The sequence below is a fragment of the Labeo rohita genome, chromosome 6 (genome assembly GCF_022985175.1).
Source record: "Labeo rohita strain BAU-BD-2019 chromosome 6, IGBB_LRoh.1.0, whole genome shotgun sequence".
In the NCBI taxonomy this organism is placed as follows: domain Eukaryota; kingdom Metazoa; phylum Chordata; class Actinopteri; order Cypriniformes; family Cyprinidae; genus Labeo; species Labeo rohita.
Window position 1 is genome coordinate 22467124 of NC_066874.1, and position 21141 is coordinate 22488264.

Here is a 21141-nt window from a genome sequence, read left to right on the forward strand (position 1 = left end):
CAGTAAGATGGTAAAAATCCTCTAAAAGTGACTACAATGACTTGCTAAATAAATATTAGACATCCATTGCATTTCTCACCCAGTAAATGAGGATAAACAGACAGTTCTGTAATTCCCACCTGTGATTAATCCAACGAAGACTGCAGAAAATATCACTCAGTGGGCCTGCGTAGCCACATATTTGAATAATAATGGATTTTAAGATGCCGATCCCAGCTTTTTGATACGCTAGAAATGTCATTAATGTTTCATAAGCACTGGTGCTTATTATACAATTGCTTTATACAAAGTTCCGGCTAGAATGGGGTCTGTATTTAATCAGAGAGAATTAGTCAATAGGCGTTTTCCTATTTGCATCAGGCATGTTTTTACACTGCATTGAAACAATCTTTGAGATATCGGAGCAGCTGTTTTCATAAAAAGGCCCTTTCCGGTGGGTTAGCATGCCCTTCGTTTCAGTGGGCGCAATGGGGGAAGCTTATCATTGGAGGAAAGTGTGCATTAGAATGGAATTATACCCTTCTCTACAGAAAATAGGACTTTATTGAAAGCAGCGGGGAATCCTCGGCGAGGCTAGTAGTGGTTAATGCTCTCAGCTTCAGCTTGTGAAATCTTAGAATGAAACACAAAGGCATGCTCTCTACAAGAGAGCTTCATCTGCGTGCATTAGCTGGAAATTCTTTTTGATTTTTCAAGCGTTCTTTCCTCACAGCCGGATTCGGAAGTTCTCGCTCTGGTTTATGGCAGTTAAGAGGGAGAGACTGGGGGAGGTGTAGAGGTGCTGGCAGAGTTTTCATGCCTCCCAGCTTGTGCTCGGGATGCTTGACTGATGACCCAGGCAAACGTCAAAGCACTACCAGTGGCAAAATGCCCAACTCTTTCTCCGAATCATAATCTTTCATAAAGTTTTCTACAGTTCATATACTCTGACACAGAGCTGGTGAAAGAATTCATAACATGCAAAATGTATTCCATTGCTTAACAGAGAAAAATGTGGTGCGAGTACACAGTACAAAGGAGAATGGAGAATACAAATGTAAAAAAGAAAAAATGTTTTAATGCATTTGTCTTATTTTAAGAGAGAGAGTTCACCCAAAAATAAAAATTCTGTCATCACATACTTGCCATTAAGTTGTTCCAAACCTGTATGGCTGCCTTTCATCTTTGGAACATAGAATATATATATATATATATATATATATAATTAGGTCAGTTTAACGCGTTAACTTTATGTAGTAATAATAGTAATTTAAGTAGTTATGAAAAAGTAATGCTATTAAAATATTTTAACACAGTTCACGCGCTGGCCCCCACACCTTTACATCATCTTTCATATTTCATAAGGTTGACTGGTGACAAATATGATGCAGGGCAACAACTCCATAAATACAGTTATGCCCTAAAATTCAATTAATTGGTGCAAAAAAACAAAAATGCCCCTGTATGTGTTTTGTCTAATATTTATATTTATCACATATCACATGGGCAGCAAGAGCAATATGACACAAGTCGTGTGTTTTGTCCCGATCTGTCATGAGCTTAAATGTGATTTTATACAACAGTTCAGTAAACAAGTTGATATTGTGTTACATTTTAAACACAATATTATGCTTTTGCTCAATTTTGCAGAGAATATCTTACCTTTGAAGCCACAACAGAATTGTTGCACGTCTCCAAGCAACACAGCGATGTCTAGTTTCTGAATGAATCCACGTTTTGAACGAATCGATTACGTCCGATTATGAAAATATGTCAATTGGCATGGAAAGCGTCGACGCTGCGCACCTTTAGCCACGCCCATTATGTGAGCCTGCAGTTATCCCGACTGTTTTTCTGCCTTATTTAACACAACACAAGACTTTAGAGCAGAAAGTAAAGGCTATTTAAAGTCTTTGTTTGTATTTAAAGTCATTGTTAGTTATTTAACTGTGTGATGGATCGGACAAGCCTCGACTGGGCTCAATTATTTAAAAATGGGCTGTCAACTGTGATAAAACCTCTCTGTGTTATGACGCCATTTTTAATTTGCTATAGTGTCCTGAATGTGACTTCAGCTGTTCATTCGAGTCCGGTCTCCTGAAAATGCTTATAAATAGTACGCCAAATAAAAACTAAAACTCCCTGATCCTATCCATCGCGTAGCATACACACGCTAAAGTTCATTTTTTTCTTGTTATTATTTCTTTCTTGCTTCCTTGCTTTTTTTTTTTATTTTTAAAATTATTTATTGTTGTTATTTTTTTCTCTCTTCTTTCTTTCTTTCATTTTTATTTTTTATTAATTATCCATTGTCTATTTCTTTCTTTTCCTCTCTTATTATTTTCTTTGTTGTTATAATTTTTTGTAAAGTATTAATTTATAAGAAAATGTCTGAATAAAGTATCAAAAGATTAATAGCAGAAGTTAGTTATTATTTATTGATAGTTTAACTAAAGAATTAATTAACTGATCAGAAAATAATATATAGATTAATTGAAAAATAAACGATAGATTAGTCGACTAATCTATAAAAATAATCAATAGATTAGTCGACAATAAAAATAATCGCTAGCTGCAGCTCTATAAATGATAACAATTTTCATTTCTGGACGGACTTCAACAAATCAGGGTATACTATATCATCACCCTAATATGTTAAATAAACCAAATATATACAAAATTCCTTACTTTTTATATCAAATCTGTCTATACTAAATTTGGTTACAATTTAAGTTTGACTAAATTAACCCTGGCACATTTAAATCTCTGGACAGATTACAGAAAGAAAAAAAAAATAGAGTGGGTGAGGATGAGGTACGTATTGCACAGTGAGTTCAATACTCATTAGGACATAATATATTTCCAATAAGAGCAGGAAACTGTCACAGAATTTAGATTAGAATAGAAAACTGTTGCAGATGAGTAGTATATAAAAAGGAGTGTGTCTGTTTAGGCGGCTGCCTGGGGAACTGCCTCTGTGACATCTGCAACACGGGGGTATGATTAATCAATCAATATCGGATTGTTCAAATGAAGATCACGATTAATCAGAAAACAGATATTTTTACTGATCCCCATTCATTAGAAAATCAAAGTTCTAATGAGTCCTTGACTTATTGCCTGGAGTTCATCCAAACCTCTTCAGAGAAATAAATTCTGGCCACTTAAGATGACGGCTTGCAGAAGGCACGTCAGCCGATCATGCAGTCAGACATTAAAATGCACAGACTTGAATACTCCAACCACCCTTAAGTACCTAAACATGCTCTGATTATTCTAAACCTCAAGTATCATTCCTCCCTTCCGTAAATCAAAGTGAAATGCCGTTGATGTCAACTGGCACTCACCGCATTTCCTGTCCACCATCGTCTCTGACTAGAGGTTAAAGATTCATTTATTATTGGCGGTGCAGAAAATCCTCCTCATAAGTCTCTTATTCATTAGAGCCTGACACCTCACTTATATTCAAAACGGCTGACAAATGGGCTGGACTCTCAAAGAAATTATTGAAATGGAACAGATGATTTGTCAAACTGATGCATAATTCCACCAGCACCTTCGTATTTATTTATTTATTTGCTATATTCCTTCTACACCCTCCCCAAAGAAAACAGCTCTTCCATTTGAGCAAACGTTGTATGTTTGCCACCAAAAGAATCGCCAGTTCGGTATAGAGAGCCTTTGTATTCACATCCGTCTTTATCCATGTGAGGTAAAAATCCATGGGCTGAATTAAAGACTGCTGATCCTGAGAATATTTCACATCAATCACCTCAAATGGCAGGCAAATAAAGGCATCTAAAAGGACCTCCATCTGCTCATTTCCATCAAGATAGCTTACAAGCTCTTAAGCTAAGACACTTGCTGTCAGGAGGCAATGTGTCTTGCTCCCTGTAAATACAAATCAACTACAATGAAGTAGGGTTGGGAACTGAGTCACATTCTTTTAGATACCGGAAGCAACTGATGTCGAGCATTTTTCCACCGATGCTGACTAAATATAATACTAACAGTGTTTACCGCACTACTAACAGCACTATCACAACACAGAGAAGCAAGTGTAGTCCAGTTACAGAAGAACTCATTCTCATCATTCTTGAACGAAAGACTTTTATGAAGCAGTTCTATTTAGTAAATCAAATATGTACAGACTATGAAACTTAGTTCATCCAAAAATGAAAACTCTGTCAATAATTATTCACCCTCATGTTGTTCCAAACCTGCAAGACCTTCGATCATCTTCAGAACACAAATTAAGATATTTTTGATGAAATCCGCAGCAAAGACTGACATGGAAGAGAAGAAATTGTTGAATAAAGTCGTTATTTTTGTTTTTGTTTATTTCACAAATAGTATTCTCAAAGCTTCATAACATTACGATTGAACCACTGATTTCACATGGAGTATTTTAACAATATCCTTACTCCTTTTTGGGGTCTTGAATGTGTCAGTTGCATTGCTGTTTATGCAGGGTCAGAAAGCTTTCGGATTTCAGCAAAAATATCTTAATTTGTGTTCCCGAAGATGAGCGAAGAACGACACGACCGTGAATAATTATCCCTTTGAATTAATGCAGTTACTAACTGGTTGTTCATATGACAATGTTGAGTTTTGTCAGCAGTATTTTAAAAATAATAATAAATTAAATATCTAACCACAGTTTTTGTTTAGTAGAATTTTATTATATAGCCAATTATTAAATTTAATTTATGCTGGCACTAAATTTGACTTACGCTACCATTCAAAATTTTGAGGTTTTTTTTTTTTTTGTTAAAGTAATTAATACTTTTGCTCAGAAAAGCTACATTCAAATAATCAAAAGTGACAGTAAAGACATTTATAATGTTACAAAACATTTAACATTTTTTTTAAACTTTGTTGTAGTCACCAAAGAATCCTATAAATGTATAAGTGGCAAAAATGTTTTCGACATTAATAATAATAATAAATGTTTCTTGAGCACCAAATCAGCATATTAGAATGATTTCTAAAGGATCATGTGATGTTGAAGGCTGCGTTGCTACTACATCACAAAAATAAATTTTAAAATAGATTTAAAAAGACACATCTTAAATTCATTTAAAAAAAACGTCAATTTTTAAAAATCATTTTAAATTGTAATAATATTTCACAATATTACTGTTTCACTGATCAAATAAATGCAGCGTTGGTAAGCATAAGTGCCCCCCCAAAAAAAAAAAAAAAAAAAACATAGATGTACACAAAATGTTTTTAAAAGACTTTTGAACGGTAGTGTAATTTTATTTCTCCAAATATCACTTCTTTAAAAGTAATAAAAGAATACGTCATGGAATCATTAAGTAACAGGAATCATTAAGATGAATCTGAATCATGACATTATCACGATAATTTTTTTTTCATATCAGTCGATATCAATAATTATCACAATGAATGTCAATTTTTTATTTTTTAGTCAATTTTAACGGCAGATTTTTGCTACATTGTAAAAGTTGTAAAAACAGTTAAACGTGGCTTTAAAATATTCTTTATGGTCAGAATATGACAAACACTTTGTTTTTTAATTCTTCACACTCTTTCCAATCATTTTCCCTTAACTTCCCTTATCTTAATAGAAAAAAATTCTTAGTCTTGCATGTTTTAATGAGTAATATTGTTTCAAATCAAGAAACAGGTGTGTGTTACCTGATATTAATAATATAAAAAAATGTCTCTTAGAAATACACATTTGATAGTAGCTTGAGTTAGGATGCAAATGTAGATGTTCATTATCAAAATCAGTAATATCTGTAAAAATTGTAGCAACCTCAGTTTTATATGGTAAAATGTAATTATTCTGACTGTTTCAGGTTTTTTTTTTTAATTAACCACTGCTCTTCCATAGTATCTGCCATAGATCATGATAATAACAGTTAAAACCACAAATATAGCACCTCGATACCACGGTAAAAATGTAATATGGTTCCTACGTATTTGTATGAAAGACAGCAGTCTAAATACACTTAGTATAAATGCATAAATGCCAGCTTAATCACAAAAAAAAACAAATTCTGTAATTATATTCCATTACTCATCCTTCAGTACATTTAATACATGTCTACCTTAATAATATAATAAAATTTGACACAGATACACCCACACTTTTGAGACAATACCACTGTGCAGGTAGTGCTACTACAGTAAATCTATGGTAAATTATGGCGATTTGTAGATTTTAAAAGCCTTCTGACTGTATCGTTGCGCACAGTGTTTCTCCTGTTTGTCAGTGCTGTTTCATCTGGGTATAAACTGAGTCATTTGTGCTCTTTACTGAATTCAAGACTCCTCAGCAAGTGAATGCATCTGCGCCATGCCGCTGTTTGAACTTTGATCCGAGCGGATAAACGGTCCGAGTGGCATGCTTTAATTAGCGCTCTTTTGTTCCGCCTTTGCCGCATAAACATTATATCGTACATTTATCAAACGCTTGTTATCGTTTATTGAGGAAATTCATATAGAGTGATAATTATCGTTATCGATTTATCGCTCAGCCCTACTGCACCATGCTGCAGATAGCATTTAATTCATTTGGTGCAGCGTACGTAGGTTACTGTTTCAAGCACAATCATTGACCTGACACATATTGCTTGCTACGGGTAACTTGTTTTGGATTAAGTGATGTATGATGTGTCAAAGAGCCAAGGGCTGAATATGTGCATTTAAACAGTGCCATTCAAACACAATTTCACTTAATCAACGTACACACGTCATTTTGTTCAAACCTGTGTTTCATTAATCCCTCATAATTTTCACAACCACGAACGAAAATGAAAGGAAATCGGCTGTGCTTCTCTAAAATTTAACCCACTTCTTTTGATCTCCAAATGATGCAGCTGCAAAACAATAGAAACAGCCGCGCTCAAGTCAAACCGCTTTCCAAAAATAAGCACTCAAACTGGGGGTCAGGTCCCCAGGTCTGTGCGCATCTAGGCCACAGGGTTACCTTGATGGCAGTGGAAGCAATCTGGAGGTGGTGCAGTTTGCGCAGAGTACTCTCTCTGTCTATGAAGTAGGAGGCAGCCAGCTGGTGCAGGGCCTCCAGAGTCACAGCCGTGCCATTTGAGTCAGTCAGGTCTGCCGTCCGGCTTAGCCTCCTCTTGTCCACAAATATAGTCAACGCCTCCTCACCTGCAACAGGGTCAAAGCAACACAAGAGTGAGGAGCACTGGGGAACATAAAGAATGTTCTTTATGTTTGTGTTAGGAAGAGTTATACAGTGAAGGCAATAGAAAATGGATGATTTATCAAATGAAACATATTCTATAAATTACTATGGCAACACTTCGAAATAATGAGAACATAAACTGTCATTAAAAGACCGTTTTCATTTTACATAATCTAGAACAGATGTATAGGTTCAGGAATATGAGTATATATGAAAATGCGTCAATTAAAGAAAGTTTCATGTTAAAGTTTTTAATGTAATCTTAATAATATGGCTTTCAATTGACTGAAGTATTTGATCGCAAAAAAACATTGTGTAATTATCAAGTGTGGCAGGTTGTGTGGATGATGCACGTGGAAGAAAATATAGATATTATATAAAGAAACGAGGAAGCAGATTTATACAACAGATGTCCTTCTAATTAATGTTTGCGCAAATGACCATGTGTTACAACTGTTGGGATTTTTTTTTTTTTAACTTTTTTTGTACTTTTTTTTAAATTCACAGATATCAAAAACAAATGTCTGAGCTCTGGACTTTCATGTGTTTGCATTTGCAGATATTAGGTCATGTAAAATGGTTTTGGTGAATGGGGTTTTGAAAAATGGATGTGTGGTTAAAGAAAGAAACAGAATAAAAGCAGTAATTATGTCAAATTAAATAAATGCATTAAAAATAGCACACTTATTTTGACAGCCCTAGTTATTAATGAAGAATTTATTCTCTAAAAATAACAGAATTGTTTAGTTAACTGTTTTCACATTTTGTACAATAATTAACTGATTATGATATATATATCATGACCCTATATATATATATATATAATTAACAATCTTGTCAGGCATGTTTACAACAAAAATCAATTTATGACATATTAAAAGACAAATTACTTTCACCCCAAATATTAATTAGTTGTAATTCTACATTTTTTAAATTTGCCATTATCCTTGGTTTTGCCCATTTGTCAGTAAGATTTTTTTACTCATTTAAAACACAACAAAATTTAATATGCTCCCTTATTCTTTTATATATTTTAACATGTACAAGTCAGAATAAGCATGTTTTGAATTTTTACATAAATATTGTGTTACACTGAATGACAATGTAACATTATTTCAACCAAATTTTGACATTTCATTATCCAAAAACTTATTTAAAACCTTAAATGTAGACATTTTACTTACATTTAATGTGCTTTCTATGGACATATATGTATGTGTGAGTGTATATATATATATATATAGCCAAAATGCATATATATATATATATATATATATATATATAGATAGATAGATAGATAGATATAGATAGATATATAGATATAGATATAGATATAGATAGATAGATAGATAGATAGATTCTTTTATTTTATTTTATTTTATTTATTTATTTATTTTTTCTGTGAAAATGATGACATTCCGTATAATTACTTTTGGCAAAAAATAAAAATTGGCTAATATATATCTGCTAAAATGCATAAATGTAAATGAACAGTCAGCTTTGTTTGAGTACCTCCGAGTGTAGCTGAAAGCAGAAAGTGTGTGCCATATTTCCTGATGATGTTCTCGGTAATGGCACCGAGGGTGGGTCTGCGGCCCAACTGTCTGATGGTCTGCATGAACTCTGGATCGAGGGGTAGAGCCACGCCATTGTCCTCTCTCTCCAGAGCCAGGCTGTTCACCTTCCAGCGCCCAAACTCTCTGCAAGGTCACGCAAAAACACACACACATACACTCTATTTGGAAATGTCCTTCATTTGAGCCACAATGGACACAGGAGGGTGAAATCCTGAACATCATTCTTTCAACAGCTGGGAGACTTTTTGTTTTAGTATCTTTTTCAGTGTGAACCACAGTACAGTTTAAGCTTTTCCGAAATTGCCGTTCTGTATATTCCCCAAACGAAAAAAAAAAAAAAAAACAACATTTAAAGAGAGGTCTGAGAAACCTTCACGCAGCTTGAGTACAACGCATATTCAGTTAAGACCTGCTGAGGAGAAAATGCGATGACTGCGTGACCCCCGTGCCTGCAATTCAAATCATATTATGCATTCTCTTTATTTATTTTTTTTTCCAACTTCAGCTTTAGGATTGCTCTGGCCCGCTTTAAAAGCTGTTGTCCTCTACATAATGGTGCAATTTGTTTTTGTTTTTTTCCCGGTGACTTTTGCACTGAAAAGGGCTGACTGGGACTAATCTGTAACAATGGCAAGCTTCTTTCTTTCACGGATAAAAGGCAAGAGGAGACTGTTAGATGAAAACAGCTGGAATTTTGTTTGAGAAAATCAGCTGCCAGTATCCTTTTTCTGTAATCCATTTACAGCAAAAGCAGCCCAGCACAATACAGTAAAATCTTACTAATGTAACTTATACCGCTGCAATGAGGTTATATGTTATTTAATACCTCAGAACATAGAGTATACTTTAAAAGAAGGATCATCACTATATTGAGTTGACAGTAAGATGCTTCCACTATGCTAATATTAATTTGATACACTACCAGTCAAAAGTTTTAGAACAGTAGGATTTTTAATGGTTTTTAAAGATGTCTCTTCTGCTCACCAAGCTTGCATTTATTTGATTTAAAGTACAGCAAAAACAGTAACAAATTTTTAAATATTTTTACTAAAATAACTGTTTTCTATTTGAATATATTTTAAAATGTAATTTATTCCTGTGATTTCAAAGCTGAATTTTTAGCATACTTCATTCACATGATCCTTAAGAAATCGTTCTAATATTCTGATTTGCTGCTCAAAAAACATTTAGTGTTATTATTACGTTGAAAACAACAGAAGTTCAGAAGACCAGCATTTATCTGAAACAGAAATATTTTGTAACATTATAAATGTCTTTATCATCAATTTAAAATATTCTTGCTAAGTAACAATTTTAATTAAAAGTATTAATAAAAAAGTTTTTGGATGATATACTGTATAATGTTACAAAAGCTTTTTATTCCAGATAAATCCTGATCTTTGGATCATTCTGTTCATCAAAGAATTCTGAAAAAATGTACTCAACTGATTTAAATATTGATAAAAATAATAATAAATAAATAATAAAAGCAAATCAGCATATTTTAATGATTTCTGAAAGTTCATGTGACACTGAAGATTGGAGTAATGAAGCCAAAAATGTAGCTTTGATCACAGGAATAAATTACATTTTAAAATATATTCTAATAGAGAGCAGTTATTTTAAATAGTAAAAATATTTCACAACATTACTGCTTTTGCTGAATTGAATAAATGCAAGCTTGTTGAGCAGAAGAGAATTCTTTAAAAAAACATTAAAATTCCTACTGTTCAAAAACTTTTGACCGGTAATGTGTGGTGAAAGAAAATACTAGCTAAGAAATGCAGAACACAATTTTTTTTTCCTTTTTTCCAATGTTAATATTATATAATACTATTTAATATACTGCATTTTACCCTCTACATACCGTTCCAAGGTTGCACTTTATTTTACAGTACATGCAATTATGTGTACTTAAAGTGTACTTACCAAAGAAAGTACTGCATAATATAAGGAAACTACATGAGTTAAGGTTAGAATTAGGGGGAGGATTTTGGGTTAGTACCTAGTTATTACCCAGTTATTATAAAAATATAATAAGTACATTTACAGAAGCTGGGGAAAGACATGTAAGAACAATGTGTATTTAATTTAATATTTATACAGTATGAAGATTTATCATTCAATATATTATTACGGGAAATATTTTGAGACATTTGCTTGTTTTTAACAATTATGTTTTACTATTTTTATATTACTATAAACATCAAAGTTTCATCAATGTAAAACACCAAATCAAAGATTTTATTTAAAATTAGATGCATTTTATCAATTTTATTGACTGGATATGTGCAGATCTCCAACCTGAAAACTGATCTGACGAATAAATCTCAGTCAAATGTTGTCACGAATGTCAAAATTTCAGCAGAGCATACCCTAGGGGTCATCTTGCCTCATTATACACTATATATTATATTACAGAATATGGCTTGCTAAGTGCGTGTATCTAAACAATAACAGATGACACTTATTGACAGCAGAAAACAAGAGCAGCAAAGACAATGAGACAGAGAAAGACAAATGGAGGGGAAGAGGCACAGAAAGAGACGAAATGGAGAGAGAAAATATGATCGACACTGTGTCAGAACAAAAGTTCTTGATGGACAGTTATGGATGGAGCTGGAGGCTAATCCACCACTGAGCCCACGCTACAGCCTCACAGCAGGAGAAGGCATATTGAAGAACTACCTGCCAGCCTTCCCCACTGAGACCCACAGCTACACGAACTCAACGGTGAGAACATGCTCCAGAGGAAGCAGTCTGAAGCCAAAGGGGGGTCGAGAATGTCACAGTACAAGCAAATGAGACCAGCTTGTTATAATGTCATAGGCAGCGCTATGTTTGAAACATCCGGATGACTGGTACGTTTAGTCTTTATTAAGAGGATTGAGTCGGATTTATGCAACATTTTTACAATTTTATGCAACACACTCTAAATGAGATTTGTGGATAGGCAAAAAAGGTTTTGTCTTTTGTTAAATTACATTCAATTATTGTACAAATTAATTTCAAGTTGGCTGCAAATTAAAAGATTAATTATAAAAAAATTAGCAAATTCATGCAAAAAAAAAAGAACCAGAATCCATTAGATCTACTTCAGTTTGAACTATGACATTAATGTTTTTGCGAGTTCACAGCCGGCACAGCCCAGCTGCAACGAAAGGCATCACGCCTCACCAAACCACATTTACAGAAAGTACAAAATGAGTAAAAACCTGTGCACACAGAACACATTTTCAAGATTAAAAACTGTTAAAAGGAGTGCAATGGAATGAAACCAAAGAGAAACCAAAGAAATCAAAGAGTCTCAAGACCCGTTTTTAAAAAAATTGGATTATTTTTGACATAGCAGAGGTCACATCTCACCAGTTTTGATTTTTTTTTATTATTAATTAATTAATTAATTTATTTATTAATGAAGCCTAAAAAACGTATCAGGCTTACACAAAACTATTAAGCCACACAACTGCTTGCAATCTTTATTAAAAAAAAAAAAGAGAAACTCACTAAAGACTGAAAATTCAGATTTAGCACAGGCATATATTACCATTTAATATGCTTCCACAATATTACTGTTTTATTGTATTTTTGATCAAATAAGTGCAGCCTTGAGAATAAGAGACTTTTAAAAAATCTTCCCGACATCAAACTTCTAAACCGTAGTATTTATTCTCTAAGCTCGCAATACATATTTGTAAAGGCAAATCATCTGAATTTGTGCTCTGCATTGAAAATATACGTGCATGTTCTGTTGCATTTTTAATAACGTTTGAGGCTGTTATTTCGCTACGTTGACCTACAAATCGGTTAACACACTCACAGCAAGGATGGATGGCATTTGTATCCAAGACTATCTGTGTCAGACTACAACTCAAACAGTCTATAAATCTAGAAACTCTCACATAATAAATGCTTGCCGCAAAGAAACATGTCAAAAGGTGTCAGGCGCTGATTGAGAGCCTGTTAGTCTGTCAGCATTCACGGCGGAAGCCACGTACAGTACATGCACAACACGGCAACACTCATACTGTAGATAAAATGCATTACTTGTGGATTACTGTGATGTTTTTTTATCAGCTGTTTGAACTCTCATTCTGACAGCACTTATTCACTGCAGAGGATCCATTAGTGAGCAAGAGATGTAATGCTGAATTTCTCCAAATCTGTTCTGGAAACAAACTTATCTACACCTTGGCCTGAGGTGTGTACATTTTTAGCAAATTTTCATTTTTGGGTGAACTGTTCCTTTAAAGATTCTTCCAATGTTTTCAAAATAAGTCTAGTAGTTACCAAGGCTGCATTTATTTGATCACACTAGTAAAACAGCAATACTGTTAGATGTTTACACAGTTTAAATACTTACATTTTAAACAAACTGGTCCTGTGATGGCAAAGCTGCATTTTCAGAAGTCATTACTCTAGGCTTCAGTGTCATTTTTTTTCAGGATTCTTTGATGAATAGAAAGTTCAAAAGAGCAGCATTTTTTGAAGTAGAAATCTTTTTTTAACTTTCCTTTAAAGGAATAGTTCATCCAAAATTAAACTTCTGTCATTAATTACTCACCCTCATGTCATTCCAAACACATCAGACCTTCGTTCATCTTCAGTACACAAATTAAGATATTTTTGATTACATTTGAGAGCTTTCTGGCCCTGCATAGACAGCAACGCAACTGACACATTCAAGGCCCAGAAAGGTAGTAAGAACATTGTTAAAATAGTCCATGTGACTTGTGTTCCGAAGATGAACAACGGTCTTACGAGTTTAGAACGAAATAAGGGTTCCTAATTAATGACAGAATTTTCATTTTTGGGTGAACTATCCCTTTAAAAAATCTGTTAGTCATCGTCTTCCATCATGAACAATATCTACATCTTTTAAAAGGTCAATTCACCTTCAGAACAAAAATTTACAGATAATCCCCCTTGCAATCCAAGATGTTCATTTCTTTCTTTTTTTAGGTGTAAAGAAATTGCGTTTTTGAGGAAAACATTTCAGGAATTTTCTCTATATAGTGAACTTCTATGGTGCCTGCGATTTGGAACGTCCAAAATGCAGTTTATATGCAGCTTCAAAGGGTTCTAAATGATCCCAGCAAAGGAAGAAGAGTCTTGTCTACCGAAACAATTGTTTTTTTTTCTAAAAGAAAAAAATTCAGTTTATATACTTTTTAACCTCATATACTCATCTTGTCTAGCTCTGCGATGCATATGCGTACTCCAATCTCATTTTCTCCTCCAACTTCAAAATCGCCCTACATCGCCGCAGAAGTACCGCCCCAGTGTTTATAAAGTGAACGTGCAAAAAAAGGTCAAATGCCCTTTACAAAACAAGGTAAAACAGCATTGTAGAATGATTTTGAAGTTGGAGGAAAAAATGGGAGTTTTTCGACTGTCTTGAACTGGAGTTCGCATGTGCATCTCAGAGCTAGACAAGATGAGCATGTGTGGTTAAAAAGTGTATAAATTCTCTTTTTTTATAAAAAAAATAAATAAATAACTAATCGTTTCGCTAGATAAGACCCTTCTTAGAGCCTTTTGAAGCTGCATTTAAACTGCATTTTGGAAGTTCAAATTCATATGCACCATAGAAGTCCACTATATGAAGAGAATTCCTGAAATGTTTTCCTCAGAAAACGTTATTTCTTTACGACTGAAGAAAGAAAAACATGAACGTCTTGAATGACAAGGGGGTAAATTATCTGTACAATTTTGTTCTGGAAGTAAACTAATTCTGTAACATCGTTAAAACCAGGTGTTTTCTTGTTTTGTGTTAAAAAAATTCAATGAAACCTTTTTAATAGCTTAGAGCCATATGTGCCATATGTGCATCAAGCTACTACTACATATATTGTAAAAATGTCAATTTGGTGTAAAGCTGCTTTGCAACGATATGTATCGTGAAAAGCGCTATACAAATAAATTTGAATTGAATTGAATTGAATTGAATTAATAGCTCTATGTCATACAAAAAACATTTTTAATGTTTTTCAGTAAAGTGCCTTTTATTGCCAACTACCAGCTGTGTTAATATTATGGTCTTAACGTGATTTTCGTTTCAAGACTAACCTGAGGCAAATTGAGAGCTCAGGCTACACCTCATTAGTTGTGTTTATCAAACACTTTTTCATGCTAACATTAATCTGATGTAAACACGCTCATTAAGGCCTCACTCATTTCACAACATAAGTCATTTAGGACTTTAGAAACTTTTTTGCACCTAAATTTAGAGCTAATTGGTCAACAAAGGACATTTGCTATTTATTCAAAGAGTATTTCTTCATACTGAAATATTGAGTCATCAAAGCCACAGTCATCATCACTCCTGTCAGTTGTGAGATATGACTTAACATACGCACCTCAGTACGCTTCCATCATTCAATTCCCATAAGGGAAGTCCAACAGCTCATCTCTCTCAGTCGAGCTCTGGCCCTGATAAACTGAACTAGGAAAACAATCTACCATAGCAATGACCGAGCAGCCAGTAGGTGTTTTGTCCTTGATTGTGTTTCCAATGCAAGTGCAAGCATACTCAGGGGATATACATGTCTTGAAACATAAATAATGAGACGATTAGCTAGGGCCTGACGCTACTAGCCTGATATCTCTCTCTCCCTCTCCCGCTCCTTCTGTCGATCTCTCTTTCTCACTCCCACCCACCTTCTCTTGTTCTCTTATATAGGGTGAATTAGGGGTATTCTGGGGCACCCTATCTCTACACTTCTGGTCTATGTTAGCTTTAGCATATTTAGTAACACTCTGCTTAGAGTTTTTATATATAATGCATTAAAAAGTATTTCAGCCTTCTGGGTGTTTCTGGGGGCCTGGAGATGTTTTGACATCCCTGATGTTTGTATTTATTTAAGCTACTTATAAATATTAATGACTGAAGTCTGATTACACTATATTCAGCACAAACTCTGCTGTAAGCAGCATGTGTGTACATGTTTGCATTTTTAAAACACCTTATAATGCATTGTATGATTTCATGAGTAATATAATTGAGTTATAACTCATTGTAATATTTATCTTTGCATTGTTACACTTTTAGACAGTATAATGCAGTAAAATACATGGCAGACAAACAATTTCAGATGTTACAAGAATATCTTCAAATATCGTAGTGCATTTTAACTTCTATTTAGTGCTGTCAAATCGATTAATCGCGATTATTTGCATCCAAAATATTTTTTTTTACATAATATATGTGTGTGTACTGTGTATACTGTATTTACATGCATGTATAAATACACACACATACATGTTTCTATATTAAAAGAAATATTTACATGTATATTTTTCATATAATTTATATTACAGTAGTCAACATTTGAAGAGGATCAAAAAAGTAAATCAGAGTTGTCCTAAGACAAGAATGGGTATTGTTTTGGTTTTAGGTCAACTTTGATGAAAGGGTTTGATCCACTTCAAATGTTGACTACTGTATATATAATTATAAATATCACATATAATGCATTGTATGATTTCATGAATACTTATAACCAGTTATAATATATTGTAATACTTCTCTATGCATTGTTATGTTTTTAGAAAGTATAATGCAGTAAAACACATGGCAAACAACCAATTTCAGATGTAACAAGAATATCTGCAAATATTGTAGTGCATTTTAACTTTCATTTAGTGCTGTCAAATCGATTAATCGCATCCAAAATAAATGTTTGTGTTTATATATGTGTGTGTACTGTGTATATTTACATGTATATATAAATACACACACAAATAAAAATATTTACATGTAAATATTGTAGTGCATTTTTTTTTTTAAATTTATTTTATTTAGTGCTGTCAAATCGATTAATCATGATTAATCACATCCAAAATAAAAGTTTGTGTTTACATAATATATGTGTGTACTGTGTATAAGTACACACACATACATGTATATATTTAAGAAATATATATATATACACATACATATCAAGTAAAAAGTTACTGCATATTCTAGTTGGGTTGTCATATGCTAAGTCCTATTTGTTGGTATAAAGGTTAAAAATGCAAACAGCGCAAAAGAATGGCATAATTCACACAGTGTTGCTCTAGACTGCTAGCTGATTTGATTGCTTTTTTTAACTATTTCTCTTGCCGATGCAAAAATAAACAAAATAACTGACCATCTTGTGTCTAAAATGTGAGTTATTCGAAATTAACTTCTTGTTCAAATAACTTTTGTATCAAAGCAATATCATGCTCACAGTCGTGCTGCTGGATTTAAATTAAATTCTCCTTAACTTGTGTAACATATAGCTGGTGCAGGAAAATATAATAAGGACAAAATAAATCCAACAGTAAAGAAGAGGTGTGCAGTGCAACTATTTCATTCCATGAATGAAAAAAAAAAAAAGTCAAATATGCCATACCGGAAGCCCTTCATGTGTTTAATTTGAAATTCCACACCAGTGAACATCACAGTCTTTGCTCAGGTTTGATTTCCAGGACAACACCGAGATATTCGTTTGATAAGAGCAGTTCAAAGAAATTCAACAGAACCCAGCTGTCAGTAATGTCCTGTACACAGTACACACACACGACTGCATTAAGTTAAATATCCCTCTAAAATCGCACAAAGTAGAGCCACTAATTGAGCAATCAATGATCTGAGGCTTTTATGGAAAATCTTCAGACATTATTGTCGTTAGGCTAAACATTTTCCATCTAAATCTATTTGAATGCTGAAAAAGCCGGAGGCTAATAGACCCCTAATGCTTCAAGCATTAATAACACTTATGACTTGTACATTTTTTTAGAACGTATAATAATTCAATTATATTTATTCCTCGTAAACCCTTTCAGGCGCTTTCTTAATTGGAAATCTTGATTTATTCAACATCATCTTTATTTAGAGCTTTTCCTTGTGCGGGATAAGCAGCGGTCTGGGTGTTCGCTATGCTTATATGTTTTTAATTAAGTATTTTACAATTTCACTCTAAGATTAATGACATTAATCTTAACAATGTGAGTCCTAAGTCTCTTAATTATCAAAAAAAGCATATTCTTTTGTTTACAGGTTTACATATGCATACTTATATACTAAAGTAATGACTTACTAATCAAAAGGTAATAAAACTGTAGCACCATCATCATAGAGGCAGACGCTAAACCCATACAGCTCAACTCAGCTCAGCATACATAATTCAACATATTTAAATATCATAAGGCCATTCAGCATCTGACAACAACAGGAAACTTGAAGGTGGTAGAGTATCTCTAATGTATGACTAAGATGCACTTAAATCAAAAGGCTTTTAATTCCAGTAAAGGATTGAAAGTGCACATGTCCTGTCTAATTCGGATGTAAAAAGCTTCACAGACTCATACATCAAGTCCCGTTCCAGAGTGCTGGAAAACTTCGGCAAGACAGTGTTTGCGTGGGAGAATTACTGCTTATCCTCATTGTTGCTCACACAGCTCTGGCTAAGCCGACAATTGCTGTCACCTTGTGCTCGTGGAGCTTCGCTATTAGCATCCCTGGGAGGAACAAGTGAGCACGTATCTGCTCCGGCAACCTTTTCCGCCGGCATCGGCTTGTCCGCCTCACCCACCCATCCTCCCGTGCAGAACCTCCCATCATACACTTGTCAGGCAGCATACGTCTAGTGTTTTATGAGATCCCTTTCATGCATCTGACAGGAAGGATAGACACTGCTGACTCTTTACTGTACCCTTGGGCTCTGTTCAACCTTTGGTGGAAGGTAAATGGGGAGAATGAGAATATAACATCTGACACAAATTTACCTTCAATCTATGTCACCGCGCACCTACCTATGTTAAGCAAGTTTTTATCAGCCTAGGTGTGTATTCACAAACACAAACAGATGCTGATGTTACAATTTTGAGGTGGGGATTTATTATCCAGAAGATTTAGAAATTAAAGTTTTTGTTAGTTTGTTTTATTTACAGTGATCATGTAATGACTTTAAAAAAATAGTATTTTACAAGAAAGCACTATTTCAGTCTTTCTACTTCAAAAGTTGTTCAAAAACTGTTTCTTTGTGATTATTTATGAATTTTACAAGCAATTTCTGATTTAAACTTGCTTCTACACTAAATTTTTCTTAGAGTACAAACAAATACAACGCTGCATTTCAAAGCAGTCTATAAAAAGACCAAAGAAGACATGATAGAATGCCTGACACATGAACACACGCATATAGGCTTATAAAACTGTTCCAATGTCACACATCATCTTTCCTCAAATGTCTCATACAAGACAAAGAGTGTTAAGAGGCTAGGAAGCAGAATTGATTCTCTCTCAACTCAGATCTGTGGCAGATGCAAACCTGTCCCTCTCTGTACTGCCAGTGTGAGAGCAAGGTACTTAAAAGTCATTCAGGCACAAGGGATGTTGGGATGGGAGTCCTGTCTAGCATGCAGAGTAAAATCAGGTAGCTACGCGCACGCCAGCGCTTACACACACACATGCGCACACAAGCTGCTGGTTTTCACCAGCAGGGGGAGATCTGACATTGAGAAAGCACAACTGTACTTTTGTTGACTCCTATAGTCTGTCTCTACCCAAAAAAAAAAAAAAAACCAGTGGAGCATTCACAGATACACACGTATGTTGAGGAGAGAACGTCTGACAAGCCCCAATGTTGCCATCTCCATCTGCGCCTGGCAGTGCGGTCCAACGTCCCTGCCAAATGAGCGTGTCAGTCAGGTTCAGTTCAGCCAACTCTTTTCCCGCTTTTTTTTTTTCTCCCCTTTTGGGCTGTTTATCACTTCATCTAATCCTCAGCTCTAAATCAGCACAAGTTCCCGCAACACCTCACCTCACATCAGTTGCAACTAATAATCTGGCGTTAAAAGTTTCGAACCACACTTGGAACTTGAAAACAACTGTCTGCTTTCTTAAGAAAAACTCGTAAAGTAACTCCTCATGAAACACAACATTCACCCAGCATATCAGTAACATTCAAGCGTATTTGAAACATTTTAATTACCACCTAATTACTACCGAACCCCTATGTCATACATACTTGTGTATGCCGTATATATACTGTTTAAGTACAACATTATATGTGACCTTGGGCCATGAAACCAACCGTAAGTAGCATGGACATATTTGTAGCAATAGCCAAAAATACATTGTATGGGTCAAAATTATCAATTTTTCTTTTATGCCAAAAATCATTAGGATGTTAAGTAAAGATCATGTTCCATAAAGATATTTTGTAAATTTCCTACAGTAAATATATCAAAACTTGATTTTTGATTAGTAATATGCATTCCTAAGAATTTCATTTGGACAACTTTAAAGGCGATTTTCTCAATATTTCGATTTTTTTTGCACCCTCAGATTCCAAATATTGACATAACAAACCATACATCAATGAAAAAAAGCTTATTTATTCAGCTTTCAGATGATCTATAAATCTCAATTTAAAAAATTTGACTCTTACAACTGGTTTTGTGTTCCATGGTCACATATATGTGTACATATATTTAATTACTCAATGTAATTTGTATAAATATTATAATACATATAACATGTTCTATATTGTATTACTTTATTTGTACATTGTCGCATTTATGTTGCATAGCAAACCCCACAATTTCCACTAGTCCAGTCTTGTTTTGCATATGGGCATTTCTTCTCTATTCTATTCTATTCTAATCTAAAGTTTACACACCAGTAAACAAAATAAGCTAGCCTCCATCAAAGTTTCTTGTTAACTTCATTATGTGATAATATGTGTACAAATGCAAAGCACCATATAATTCTGCATATCATGAAAAACTCTGACACATTTTACACACCAGTGGCAATAAATAACAGAAGTAATTATCCAACTCACCTGTAAATCTTATATTTGGTTGTGAAGCCCTGTTGATAACGCTCCACAAATTCTGCGAATTCCTGTGAGTGATGAAAAGGCCCTTTATCTGAAAGGAGCCACCCAAATGGACCAGCGGCATCATGGGAGGCTGCCACAGGGGCAAGAACCCAGCAGTGAAGGCTTAGTACAACACACACCCATAGACTCATCAGATACGCCAGTCTAAAATCAGTACACTGGCAGCTCATGCTTCACCCTGCGACTCGACATTCTCTCCAAACTTTCCTCGCCTTCTGAAACAACAAAGACAGTACAGTGAATTCCAGTGTGTTTTGCTGTTTCCTGACACCACCTTTTTTTCTAACAGACAGTTAAAGTCCAGGGTTTGTAATCTGGGTTCTTTAAAGTCCAGGAGGTATTTGGAGACGATGTGTGATGCTTAAATTCTTATGACATTTCTAATTATTAACTCAGCTGTTTTAACATTACATAATGTAGGAAGAATATTTATTGCTTTTAATGAATGTATTATAACATGTTACCAAAAAAAAAAAAAATCCATCTTTTAGATGGAGGTCCCTGGGTTGTCTGACAGTTTGAC

At 34.2% G+C, this 21141-nt stretch overlaps 1 protein-coding gene across 2 annotated transcripts in view; it reads right to left on the reverse strand.

The window, feature by feature from the left end:
* brinp3a.1 (bone morphogenetic protein/retinoic acid inducible neural-specific 3a, tandem duplicate 1) overlaps nt 1–21141 on the reverse strand; it is a 40735-nt gene that overhangs the window by 18797 nt on the left and 797 nt on the right. Inside the window, exons 2-4 of one of the 2 annotated variants that reach the window (XM_051111826.1) lie at nt 20559–20830; nt 8675–8862; nt 6941–7125 (exon numbers count right to left, since the gene is read on the reverse strand). In XM_051111826.1, the coding sequence (XP_050967783.1) occupies nt 6941–7125; nt 8675–8862; nt 20559–20788 (603 nt within the window). In that variant the 5' untranslated portion in view covers nt 20789–20830. Of the gene's footprint in view, nt 1–6940; nt 7126–8674; nt 8863–20558; nt 20834–21141 lie in introns of both variants that reach the window. The other variant, XM_051111825.1, reaches the window with a different exon arrangement.